This window comes from Rousettus aegyptiacus, unplaced genomic scaffold (assembly GCF_014176215.1).
Source record: "Rousettus aegyptiacus isolate mRouAeg1 unplaced genomic scaffold, mRouAeg1.p scaffold_m13_p_2, whole genome shotgun sequence".
Classification (NCBI taxonomy): Eukaryota; Metazoa; Chordata; class Mammalia; order Chiroptera; family Pteropodidae; genus Rousettus; species Rousettus aegyptiacus.
Window position 1 is genome coordinate 11,547,168 of NW_023416295.1, and position 13,976 is coordinate 11,561,143.

Below are 13,976 nucleotides of genomic sequence, written 5' to 3' on the forward strand. Positions count from 1 at the left end.
AGACTGAGTTTCCTGCATTCTTAGAGCTTAGCAGCCACTGGCTATAATCAGATCTCCACACAAAGGTTTGTTTACACAGTGTAAATAACTGCTGCAGTGAAGAAATACAAGAAGGAAAGCGTACCTACAAAAAAAGCCTGGGACTGCAAGGCGAGTGAAGGTTCTCTTGAGGGACTGACCTTTGAAACCAAAGGATGAATATGGATTCTCGAGAGCAGGGACAGGCAGCTAAGGCAGGCCACAGGTTGTGCAAAGGCCAGAGACCCAGGGGAAATGCCTATGGGGGAAAAGTTTCCTCACCTGCCCTTGTACAGTCCCTATTAGTTTTCTGGGGCAGGTATGCAAACATCCTTTTGGGAACTCCACCTACATTTGCAAATGAATCTTCCCACTTGAAACCAACTCATCTTCAAAAATATTCATCAACTTCTCACGTCAAATGCTCTGATGGTTTTTTTTTTCTTCCATCACACATCAATAAGTGATTTCTTATCGTGAATTTTTAGGCGTCTCTTTCTTTTTCTTGCTCTGTAGTGAGTTGTGTGTTGGATGGGAAGGGGAAATCTCTTCCATTTGGCTCACTGAAGGTCCAGGCTCTCCAAAGAGCAAGAAGACATCTCTCTGCAAGAAATCTGCTTATCATACTTTTAAAGAGTGTGAGAGTCCTTTTCCAGACCACCTTGCCAGGGTTAATGCTTAAACCAGTTTGAAAAGCCCTAGTGGAAAAAGGGACTCTTCTTCAGCTTCCTGAATTAGGAACACAGAGTAGAAGCTTGAGCAGAGAGCAACAGAAAGCCAGTGCATCTACCTGTGGGTCTAAACAGCGTGCATCTACCTGTGGGTCTAAACGGCAGGGGCACAGAAAACACCCTGCCACATTTCAGGGAAGGGGAGCAACTGGTTCTTATCCCCTTGCTTCGCCCCCTTTTTGAGGCAAGGCATAAGGAAATGGGGGAAGGGTGTCTCGACCTCATCTAAAAATTACTGGACGTCATGTGGGACAGAGAAGGAAAAATAAAAGGAGAAAAAACAATATCACAGAGGAAGATTTCTCTAGAGTGCAACACACAACCCCTCCCACCCTCTCAAATTCTATAATTCAATGCCCGCAATATTCCATTTCACATCGAAGCCAGGTTCTCCATAATTCCTCAGTTATTAGATCTAGAAACCGACACATAAATGCCATCTTCCTGTCTCCATAACTTCCAGGAAGGGAAAAATGTGGTTTCCTTTCCCCACCCCCAATTCTCGCCCCTCCCCCCCAAAAAAAGAGAGTTGGAATTGTTAATACAGTCCTTCTGTCCTCGCAGGCCACACTTTTTTCCTCCCCCAGGAAGAGGGCAGCTTCTGTGGACGCCCAGGGCATCTCGCTGCTGCAGAGAGCCCTCCTGCCCAGGGTCAGCCGTCCGCCCAGGCAGACAGATGAGGCACATTAGCATTTGCAGCCTGTCTGGTCCCTTGCTCCTGGAGTCCTTGCGCACTGCCGCAGTGGGTTGTATAACCACACTCGAACGCCTAGAGGGTAGCCTGGTGAACATCCCTCCTGACATCAGTTAAAAGTCACTGGGGACAGTTAATACAAGACCCACCAGGCAGGGGGCCCCCCAAGACTCTGAGGGAGGGGGGAAGGATTTCAGCACTGGTGGTGCCGGAGGGGGGAGTGGGGGGGCGCGGCGAGGTTTGTAAACCTCTCCAGGAGCAATAATTAAACCCGAAGTTCTGTCCTTAGAGCTGGCGATGAAGGAAGGTAAGGAGCACACTGAACCCCGCTACACCCCATTAGTGCGGATCAGGAAAGGGGGATAGAGCAGAAACTCCATGAATCTTGGGGAGTTCTCAGATTTTCTCCGCAGGGAAGCCTCCCGTGCAAATCCCAAGGACATCACCGCTCCTCTTTTCAGTTACGTAACTTTTAAAACACATTTGGACGGATATACAAGAATATAAATTGAACTACTTATGAGGGTAGAAACAGACTGCATTTAAAGCTCGGGGCACATGTGAAACCCGGATAGCCCTGGCTGCCACCCGGCAGCGATACAGGGTGGCATCCTGGAGACCGGACTCCCCAGCCCCCGTGGCCTCCTCCACACACACACTGCTCTGGGAGCCGGGCTGCTGCTGGGGATGGAGCCCCCCTCGGCTCTGCAGGCTCGGCGCACCCCGGTCCCTGCGTCGCGGAGTCGCCTGGACCAGCTAGTCCGCAGGCCGCGGAGCGGGCTGCCCCTCCTCCCTCCTTCCCGCATGGGCACCTGGCCCGCGGTTACCTGCGGGGCCCCGGCTCTCCGCAGCCCATTGGCCGGCCCCTCAGCGCCCTTGCGGCTGGTGGCGGGGTGATGTCCAGCCCCGGGCGCCAGCGCCGCGCCCTCCGCCGGGCCGGCGCCGTTCTCGCGGGGGCCTTCATCCGGCGCCGGGAAGAGCCCGCAGCGGCGCTGGAAGCGGGCGACAAGCTGCGAGTCCTGCAGGCTCCGCAGCAGCTCGGCCATGGTGCGCTCGGGCCGCCGCCGCCGCCACAGCCGCCGCCGCGCCAGGGCCCTCGGCTCGCACTGTCCCCTCCGCCCTTGCACTCGCTGGCCCGGCACTCAGGGCGCAGGGCGGGAACGGCCCAGGGCGTCTGCCAACAGGTGCGCCTCTCGGGTCCTAGCGCCCGCCCGGCGCCCGCGGACGCCCAGGTATCCGCCCCCGCCCTCCCCGCGGGCTCGGGCGGGCTCGGGCGCTCCCCGACGGCGTCCGCCCGCTCGGAGCCGGGCGGAGCAGCGCAGGTGCCTGAGCCGCGCCTCCCGTCGCACGGTCGCGTCCCCTCCGCCTCCAGGCGGGAGCGTCCGTGCCACCTAATGGGTGCGGCGGGCAGGCGCGGACCCGCGGCGCTGCGCCCTGCGGGGCGCCGGCGGACCCCTCAGTGACCTTCCTGTCACTCCCGAGCCCAGGGCGAGATCGGATGTCCGCTCGCGCTTCCCGCACCCAGCCCTCCTCGCTGCCGGCGAGCAGAGCCAGCCACCTGGGGAAAATCCCCGCGTCCCTTCCGAACTCTGCGTGATGCAACGTCTCCACCGAGGCCCGGAAGCCCTCGACCTTGCTCAAGAGCCTCGGCGTTTCGAGGTGGGCCTCGAGGCACCCTCTGCGGCCCCGCCCCCGCCTGTGCGAGTGGGCGACGCGGGAGCGCTTTCGGGCGCGTGGGCGGGAAACGCGATTCCGTCTCGGTTCTCTGCGCTGAGACAGAGGACGCTCGCCCCGCCTGCTACTCCCGCGCCTTCCCGCTCTGCCTCTATTTACACGATGGCGCTCGAAGACCGAGCGAGGTCTTTCGGGACCTTTAGACCCGAAGAGAACAAGATGCTGAAGGACCGGCGGAGGATTGGACGTCTTACCGCACCTGCGCCTGCCTTAGGGCAAAGGAAGATTGTCGCAGGAGGGATTCCCCGCCTCGCTCCTGAATCTCCTTCCTCACACAGGCCTCCGCTCTTTCTCACGGGGACTGAGAGGCAAGTCAGATCGGGCCCAGCTGATCAGCCGGCGACACAAGTGCAATTCAACCCTTCTGTCTCCCGTCCGCAGCGAAGGCTGCGTTTCCTGGTACCCCGTCCAAAGCCTACTGAGCATTTGGTTACACAAATGACCGTCAACAGACACCCGACACTACCTTGTTCATCCAATTGTGTTTTTAGTCTAGGAAGTCTCTGGGATGTAGCTTTCAAGGATGATTTGGTCTCTCTCATGCCTGATCAAGATCAAGGTGTCTGAGACAGCAATGAAACTCTATTCACACGTAACTTGCTCCACTTAACCTTGGGAAGAAGCACAGAGCGGCAGTCACAATCCAGCTTTATCACACGCAGAGACGTCTGGAAGCAGGAGGTGCCTCTCCCCGATGCTGCCGTCATTTACAGCCACTGAGACAAAACCCCTGTGCTTTAGTTTTAAGAGCTGGAGTTGTAGTAGGTCAGGACCTGTTCTTTGTCTGTGTCAAAGAAACATGTTCTCCCATGAAGACACCTGAGTGATGTGCCTCCCAAAATTGATGCTTCAGTTTTCCTTTCTCCCAATGAGGAAAGAAGCAAAGCCAACCATGGCCCATGGAACGTAAGGCCAGATCATTGGATATTCAGACAATACATTGTATCTCCCTGGAGGAGCAAGCACTGACTTCGGCTTCCAGCCGCCTCAGTCTCTTCCTGAGATGAAACGAGAATACTCACTTCTAAGACTGCTGTGTGTGGCGGTCCGATCACTCCACGCTTTCCCTCTGTGCTGAGTTTTCAGCGTCCAAATCTCCCTCTTCTTAAAAGGTCGCCAGTCTTTGGATTTGGGTCGACTCTAACCCCGTATGATTTCATCTTAACGTCTGCGAAAGCTTTATTTGCAAATAAGGCCGCAGTCACAGGTTCTTGTGTGGACATGAATTTGGGGGGAACACTGTTCCACGCAGCACAAGTACTCACTCCGTGCCGCGTATGTGCTCAGTATTTTCGTACCATGACTAATTGAATCGCCTTTTCCCCAGCAGCCCTTTGAAGTAACCACTCATCCTTGTGTGCATTTGACAGTATGTACTCAGTGTCAGGCATTATTCTAGGCCTGAGGTACAGAGCCCCTCAATCGTGGAACTTCATATTTGAGTAAGGGAGACTGCTAATCGAAAATCAAATAAAGGTGTGCTTTTAGGGAATGATAAGTGCTCTGGAGAGAGAGGGACATGGTGGGTGGTGGGGTAGGGGGGAGACATTTTTAGGTAGCATGGTTATGGTTATGTCTGAGAAGAGGATATTTGTGTAGAGACCTAAAGAAAACAAGGAGCCTGCCTGGTTGAGATCAGGAGAAGGAGCATTCCAGAGAGAGGAAATCACAGTTGTGAAGACCTTGAGGCAGGCCCAAGGTCAGAGTGTTGGAGGAGGCACCAGGAGGCTAACATGATGGAGACACTTGAGGACAGACGTCGACTTGGGAGAGGCGGGCAGAGGCTAGGCCAATTAGGGCCACATACGCCATAGTAGGAAGTAATATCCCACTTTACAGATGAGAAAACTAAGGCTCAGAGACAGAAACTTGCCCAAAGCTACACAACTGATAGCTGGCATGAGGATGACTTAACCCAGGTCTGTCTGACCCCAGTGCTTGTTCTCTTTATTACGAAAATACATTTTATTTCCAGAATTTATCTTTACTCTTAACTTTGGTATTGAGAACTACCCCCGGTGTGTAGTAAGTGCTCGTTAAATCCTGAGTCCATGAACGTTGTTGTAGACTGAGTAAAATCTCACATTTGTCAATGCTCATAGAGCTAGCAACTCATTTTCAAACTGGTTCATTAAATTCTACAACAAGCCTGAGAAGTTTTTATAAAGGAGAAAAACTGTGGCCTGAGCTATGAGGTGATTTTCCCCAGTTACAAAATGTATTAGATACTTTTGCCGTGTCTTATGGGAGAATTTCCTTCCCCCTCCACCCACTGACTGCCCAACGAGATGAAAAACGAATGGAAGAGGATATTGGCAGCCATATTTGAGCCTTTCCCCCTTCTTCCCCCAACCCCGGCCAAGGCTAATTGGCCCGGGACTCGACACTTGACCAAATTTGGACTCATCAAATATTTTCTCTTTAGGAATTTGGATTCAAAGCCCCCAGTCTGTTAAACTAAAGAGAAGAAAATTAAAAGACCGAAGATCTCACTGCGATGCAGGCAACTCTGCCATATGTTAGCAAGGGAGAGAGAAAGCAGACATACAGGGAAGTCAGGGAAAGCAGATGAAAGACCCCCGGGAGACTGCCTGGTTCCTGTCACGTGAGAGTCTCCCTGCCCCGGGTTCGCAAGCCGCCTCCGAATGCGTGGTCCCCAGTCCCCATTTCTGTTACTTGTGGACTGAAGAGGCTGAGCTCAGAAAGTCAGGAACTAGCAGACAGGACATGAACATTGAAGGTCTAGAATTCACACCTGAGCAGCTTCCCACCTTTATGTTGTGGGCCGGATCATCAAATCCCCACCCATCTCTGGCTGTTGGCAGCTTCTTGTTGTCATGGAAACCACCACTTCCAACCCACCCCAGTTCCTTGGAGTGTTGGAAGGGACTGCAGAGTCTAGCTTTCCGAAGAGATTCCAGAACTCAGTGAAACTATTTACAATATTTCATCCCATGATTAATCGAATTGCTTCTTGGGAATTGCCGGAAATCTAGTCATTTTATGTGGGTAATTTATTCTTCAACCCAAGCAAACTTTGGGCACACAAACCTTTCAGGATTTAGAAAGTACTGCATGTGAATTTGGTTACTGGAAGGATTTTTTTAAAGCTAATTTATATCTTTATATGTATGTTATGCAAAGTAGCTGAGGATTCATAGCCTTAACAGATTAGAGACATAACATTTGTTGATAAATCGATCAGAGACTTACGGTCTGTGGACTATCCAGCCCACTGAAATTTTGAAATGTAAAGCATAGAACTCAACTTGTGTGTTCAGGTACAACCCCGTTCTTCTCCCTAATGAAAAAAACATTTTTTTCTATCTGGACATTTTCAATAAATCATGAAACATAATAATGAAATTCTGTTCTTGAGGGGAGGAAAAAAACTTTTCATGCTGAGAACAATTTCAGCTTAAGACCTTGCTTCAAATAAAACAGTTGCAGGTGATATTCCAGCAAACAGGGGCATGGAAAGAGGGAAAGTAATAAGAAGAAAGACTAAGAGTCTTGGATTTCCCCTGCAGCAAACATTCAAGGAATGGTCCAGTTTGCATGGCTCACAACCATGAATATTGGTTAAGAGTTTGCTTTCAGCCAGGACTTCTTGGTTTGAATCCAGTTGAATCAAATTATATGAGATCGAATAGTTTGGTCTAATGAATTTTAATGGACTTCGACCACTTTATAAGGGACATTTCAGAGTTTAGTAAGCTGTACATAACTAAAGAGCTTGGGGGAAGGGAGAGATCTCTTATGCCAACCAACGTTTAAAAGTCAGTCCTTTCTCTTTGGCTTATGCTTTGATAAAATGTCAAAACATCTAATAAGAAAAGGGAACAATTTCTTCCATGGAGTTTGCACTGGGGTTGGTCAAGCTCACATACAAGGTGCTCCAGCCTAAGACAAAGAAAATGTATCAGCTCGCTAGTGGTCTATTAGGGTCGGTCACTTTTTTATGCCTAAAGAATGTTTCTTATTAATATCATTCACCGTAGAGTCCTTCCCAATGATGTTTTCTGCACATTTTTATGATTCAATTTAGAAATTCCATTAACATATACTCTCCAAGACTATGTCCATTCCATAGAGCTGAGTAGGGCTGTACCCAGCTCTATGTCAGTTATCAAAATTTTAGAACCTCATCTACCTCTGGATGAGCTTCCAAATCTGAGTAAAGCATTTTTAGTTATGCTTCATGCATATGTTCAAATTCATAAATAATCTACAAGCTAAAAGTTGGTGGGAGAATTTCAGACATTCATCTCCAACATTCATTGTCTAATATGCAAAGAACTCCCAGAAAAATATAGAGCAATAGGTATAGCATCTTGCCATTTATGTTTAAGATATTAAAATACGGACATGGTTTCATAGTGTGGCAGTTAGCACGTCTGCTTTACACGCAGAGGGTCCTGGGTTCACTCCCCAGTGGAGCCACAGTCCATGGTCTATGGCCATGCCACCCTGAACAAGCCTAGTGTCTGATCTCAAAAGCTAAGCAGGGTCGGGCCTGGTTAGTACTTGGATGGGAGACCACCTATGAAGACCAGGTGCTGTAGGCATTAAGAAAAAAAAAGATATTAAAATATGTGTGTGTGTGCGTGCATGTGCACGTGCGTGTGTGTGCCTGCCTGTGTGTAAGAACAGCAAAAGATCTGGGGGGAAATACCCAGTTGCTAATAGTAGCTCCCACCTGGCTAGGTGCTAATAGGAACTTTTAGATTTCACTCTAGGTATTTGAGTTTTGTTTGAATTTTTCACAAACATGTGTTACTTTCGTAATTAAAAAAAAAATTATACTGGTGGTTCATGTAAAACAATATAGAATGCCTGGGGGACAAAAAGAGACTAACTGCCTGAGCCCACCCATGTGGTTACTTAAGGATTTATTGTTCTTTTAAAATTTATCTAATCGGTCAGGGAGAGGCAGGTTTTTCAGATGTTTATATAAAAGAGATCACCGTGAGTAATTACAGCAAGACAGGCTATGAGCCACCAGGTGTTACACGTCTTCATCATAATACCCCTGTCGAATTCACCTGCTAGACAAAAAAAAAAAAAAAAAAAACTTAACATGTGGTCTAGGGGCTTTTGAGTTTCCAGTTCGGTGACCTCGTAAGTCATCCTGTTGTGATGAGAAGCGCCACGGGCAGGGAGGGGTGCGGCGTGGTGGGCGCTGGGCGAGTGCTGGGACCCATCCGGTCTCAGCGTTCCTCACTATCGACGGCAGGTTAGTAAAGGACTTTCCAGCCGAAGCATCTGTGACGCTGAATACTGTCTACGATGGGCAAAAATGACCCATCTGTAACTGGCCCGAGCGCACAGCACTGCAGAGCCAACTCGATCTTCGGGTTTGCTGAACATTAGAAAGAGTACTGGAGAGTTCTTTTTAGGAATTTTGCAGATTACTTTTAAATAAGTGAGCTTTTAATTCATAAGAACTGGGAGCTTGTCCCTTTGTTTTAGTGAATGCAAAATCTTCTCCCTAACCCAGCTCATCTTTTCAACTTCTTTTCCTGTGCTTGGTCAACATTCACCTTGGGGGTCAGTGTCGGGGGATAGCGTAGCTGAATCTGGGCCAGGGTCACTGACCTGGGAATAGTAAACATCACCCACATCTCATGGACTACCAGGAAAAAGTGGCTTTGCCACCAAATTGGAGTGCCCAGACGCTTCAGAGAGGAACAGGCCGGAGTCCCCACCTCACCTGCCGGCGCCGTCACAGCTAACATTGAGGGCCTTCGCTGTGCGAGAGGATGGAGGACAATTTGGTTGTTGTTACTCGAGTCATCAGAATTTTATCCTATAAGTTTTTCTTTTCCCTGATTTTTTAAAACAGGACTCCTAAGCTCTCCCTTCATCACAGGGCTAGAGGCCTAAACACTGCATTTCCCAAACTCATTCCTAGTGGCACGGTCCTGGTATGGATTCCCCACTGACAGGGTGCTGGTGTGATGTTTGAAAATGGGAGCAAAGCAGAAGCCATTTTGCTCCTGCGGCACTGGCTGCCTGTTGTTGATGCTCCTGCAGGTGACAGACACGAGGCTTTGGCCCGCGGCGTCTGGGCAGCTGGCTATGAATCGCTCCCTTCCGTAACTCAGCACACGATCCTGTCATTCCTTTGCTTCCTGATTACTTAGCACCACTGGTGGATTTCCTAACCATGATCCCCGCTTCTTTCAAAGGGCAATGAATTTCTAATCTCTGTCTCTACTTCATACAACTCCTAGAGTCAGCATTCTCCAAGGAAACAAAACCAATAGCAGTGTATTTATATTTATATGTAAATATGCACATATACATACACATACATATATAAATACATATACATATGCATATACATCTCCCAGTGATGTTAAAATATACGTACAAAGATATACATATATAGGTGTGTGTGTGTGCGCGCGCGTGTGTGTGTCTGTGTGTGTATCGTGAGATTTTTTATAAGGAACTGGCTCATGTGATTACGGAGGCTGGCGCATACTATCTAGGGGGGAGCCAGCAAGCTGGAGACCCAGACAGTGGTGTAGCTCTAGTCTGAGTCCAATGGCCTAAGAGCTGGGAGAGCAGATGTTGGAAGCTGCCACTTTACAAACATTACCTCTAACCATCACAGCAAACGAAAAGTTTAGAAAAGTTACCAATACCCTATTTGACTGAGGAGAAAACTGAGATTTGGAAAGGTTAAATTACTCGCTATAAAATATAACATATTTTATATAACATTATAAAATATAACATTAGTAATTCATCCATTACTAACTAGCATTGTTGATTCACTAGTGGTATAACTATTAAACAATCATGGACGTTGGGACAAAAAAGACAACTCTTCTTCCATTAAGATGTGGTGGGGGAGAAGTCCCATTTAACTCCCCTCTCTGGCAGTCACGTGTGAAGTTATTGGGAAGTTATCTTGTGCTGGCCTGCTAAATAACTCTTAGCACAGAGTGAGGAAGACAGGATTAAACTTGTCCATTCTGGAGAGGTGCACGCTTAGACGGTCTGCTCTGCTCCCCAGCTGGTTTCCAGCTCCCTCTAGGATGCAGGGCTCTCTGCTCATTTAGTGAGTCTGCTCCTGGTCTGAAAACTATATCTCCCAAGCACACATTAACACATTCGCCCAGTGTTGCTTACAGGCCATTGTAACTCCAAGATCTAAAAAAAAAAAAAAAATTTTGATGGAATTCTGAATCCTTATCGGTCAGAGCAAATAAAGAAAAAAAACAAACAAACAGAATTCGATTCAGTGCTGAATCGTTCAGCATCAGCTAAATGAAAAGCTCTGTTTTTAATGCTTCAAGGGTAAAAAGTTGAAAAATCCTTCGTGAATAGCGTGTGGGAAGATATAGGTAGGTCTGGTCCTAGCCAAACTATAATTTAAGATGGGGCAGTGGAGGAATAAGAGAGGTAGAAATTAATTACCACTGAGGGATGGAAGAAAGCAGTGCAGGGGAGGTAGGATCGGAGAAGGTCTGTCCGTGGTGGGAAAGACCCTGACGAGCAGAAATCAGGAAAGGATGCAGCAGACGAAGGACAGAAGGCAGGGCACAAAGGAAAGCAGCAACGGAGAATGGCGTGAGCCGAAGTCGAGGTGCGTCAAAGACGGAGGGAAGAGGTGACGGCAGGTTGGCCCCGTCAGGACTGGATGAAATTGAAATGACAAATTATTTTATTCTGGACAAGTCCAAGTATTTTTCTGATTAGCAAATTTAATTATGAAGTCAGACTGATAAAATTTTGCTACGTATGAATTTACAAATATTTACCACTAGCGCGGTCACTAAATTACGTGTCTTGGTTAAAAAAAAAAAACAAAAAAAAAACATAAAAGTAAAACCAGTATTGTTATCTTAAGATTATGAACTAGGATAGGTTTCCATGTACTGACTACATATTTTAAAGAAGAAAAATTTCATTATATTCGCAAGCCAGTGCCACTGGAAAATGGTCATATTATTGGGGTATTTTTTATTTTGATACAAATAATTGTGTTTGATTCATATGACACCATTAAAGCGGATTAGGTTCCACTTTTTTAAATAGATGATTTGGGTCTGAATATGTCCATTTCAAAATGCAAAGGAAAAAAATTCTCGTGCCAACTTTAATTAGGTTAACAACGATTATGTAAGGAAGTCCTCTACTTATGGTATATGATTTGGTAAAACTGATATTGTTTCAGGAGAGGGTAGCACCTCTAAAAATGATCGTAAGGAAGAAAAACATGTCTGATGACAGGAGCTGAGCTTATATGGCAGCTGGGCAACTAATAGGTCTTATCGCTGGCGAAGAGATCAGCTTCTTCAGACTGAGGAGGAAGCATGATCGTGTCGCTAAAAATAACACATCGGTGTTTGGCTTCTAGATAACAAATGGGCTTCAATCACACGAAGCTAAGAACACTCCGCAAAAGAGCTGTGACAAAGTGCACTGGGCCAAAGTCATGATAAGACGCCACTATATCCTGGCTCTTGGCTGTCAGATGAAATGCTCTCCTGTTTGAAGAACGTACGCAAAATCATCAACATAGCAGTGGAAGGAAAAAGTCATGGAGATGTGAGATCCGATAATCACGTAGAACAGATGATATTATACAGATATCACTATATAATGTCACAGGAACCATTTGTTTTAATACCGTAAGGCCAGATTTACCTGATTGCTCCTAGACTTCAGGATAAAGACAACTAGCTTTTGAGTCAAGCTATCTTAAAGCTGTATTACCAGGGCAAGAATCCACTTCATTATCCTGAGACATAGCCTTCTCAGCTATGAAATAGGGTTAATGAAACCTTTGGATACTGTGGAAATAAAATACAGATAACAAAGCAGAGAGGCTGGCATAAGCTATGTTTGTCCTTTTTTGTATTTTATCTATCTAAACTGAGCTGAAAGCAAAATGAGAACTTCAACCCAGCCAGCTGACTAGACTCTGGAGACTGATTCACAGTAGCAAGGATGCTAGATGCCCACCCAACATCTCTTCCCTCTGCTAATTCCCTTACTAATTGGACCCTAATTTATTCATTGTGGCAATGTGCTCATCTGAAGGATTACCTCTCTTGGTCTTTCTTTCAGATAAATGTCATCATTGTCACTTATGTGCCAATGGGATCCTATTTATACGAAATATCCAGGATAGGAAAATGTGTAGACAAAGGGCTAGACCAGTGCTTACCTAGGACCAAGGGAGGAGAGGGGGCGTGGGGGACCGCGTCCTAATGGGTGTGGGGTTTCTTTTTTAATCTTTTTATCATTTATTTGTTTGTCTGTTGGTTTGTTTAGGTATGAGGGTATGGTATTTCTTTTGGGGATGATGAAAATGTCCCAAAATTAGATTATGGTGATGGTTGCAGGAATCTGTGACTGTATTATAAACCATGAATATAATAAGCACACTTCAAATGGGTGAACTTTATGGTAGATAAATTATGTTTCAATAGAGATTTAAAAAAAAAAACAACTTAAAAAAAAGAGAGAACCCCAGAGATACCAACCCAGTGTCCTGATTTCATTTAGCCGCTGAACAAGTATCAGCAGCAGTGTACCTACACACAGATTATTTGTAGGGAAAAAATAGTCCTGGCTTTAAAAAACAAAAACAAAAACACTGCTAGTCAGGTTTTCTGCATCTTGCCATCAAAAACATTCTCAACTGACACACTTTAATTTTTTATTTAGTTAGTTTTTATTTAGTACCCACTTTTCAGCAGGTATTATGCTTAGATAGTAGAGGAACGAAAGCATCAGCATTCATTGCATTCCCACTAAACGCCAGGAGATGTATAGACATCTTCAATGTGTCTTCAATGCCTTATAGCAGACCAGGAAAGAATGGCCTCTCCCTTCAAGGCACATCCAGTCTAGGAATTGTTTCTCTGCAGTGGTCTATGGACCACCCACATCACCACCCTCAAATGGTACTGTTCAAAAATGCAAGTTCCTAGCTTTACCCTGGACTTGCTAATTCATATCTAGTGGGGGTAAATTATTGGCTAATCCTCTTCAAAGATGGCCCATAAACATACCTGTGCCTTATGAAGCTTTCGACATAATCTGAAATCACTGGGATACACAAATATGAACAGAACTTATGACAGCAGAGCAAAAACATCGCCAGGGTTTTATGGTAAGAAAGACAGGAAGTTAAAAATATATATACGAGTCCCAGTCTCTGCCCTCAAAAAGGTGTGGTGGGCAGAGTTCTGAGAGCGCAGAGGCCCTGGGATTCCTAGCCCCTGATGTACACTTGCCAATCAAGATGCTTAATAATGGGGATATGTTCTGAGTAATGTGTTAGGCAATTTTGTGTTGTGCCAACATCATAGAGTATACTTACACAAACTTAGATGGTAGAGCCTCCTACACACCTAGGCTATATGACATAGCTTTTCATTCCTAGGTTACAACCTATACGGCATGACTATACACAACAACTCGAGATTAAATCAAGCACAAGGTCAAATGACGCAATCAAGTGGTGCGGTAAACACAAGATGCAAAGGGCTGTAGCTGTCATAACATGGCATACTGTTTTATAGCAAACTTTTTTATAAGTAGAAAGAGTACACTGTACAATAACAATGAAAAGTAAATACATAAACCAGTGACAGTCATTTATTATCAAGTATTATGTGCTGTACATAGTTATATGTGCTATACCTTTACATGACTGACAGTACAGTAAGTTTGTTTATACACCAGCATCATCACAGATGTGAGTAGTGCTTTGCGATATGACCTTATGACAGCTATGAAGTTGTGAGGGGATAGGACTTTTTCAGCTTCCT

At 46.3% G+C, this 13,976-nt stretch overlaps 1 protein-coding gene and 1 pseudogene across 2 annotated transcripts in view; one reads left to right on the forward strand and one right to left on the reverse strand.

The window, feature by feature from the left end:
• SGPP2 (sphingosine-1-phosphate phosphatase 2) overlaps positions 1 to 2,579 on the reverse strand; it is a 95,610-nt gene extending 93,031 nt beyond the window's left edge. The window contains exon 1 of one of the 2 annotated variants that reach the window (XM_016156800.2): positions 2,271 to 2,579. In XM_016156800.2, coding sequence (XP_016012286.2) covers positions 2,271 to 2,489 — 219 coding nt within the window. In that variant the 5' untranslated portion in view covers positions 2,490 to 2,579. The remainder of the gene's footprint in view (positions 1 to 2,270) is intronic. The other variant, XM_016156801.2, reaches the window with a different exon arrangement.
• A 5,050-nt stretch (positions 2,580 to 7,629) lies between these two features.
• On the forward strand, positions 7,630 to 7,745 carry LOC118614162 (annotated as a pseudogene).
• The last annotated feature ends 6,231 nt before the right edge of the window (positions 7,746 to 13,976 follow it).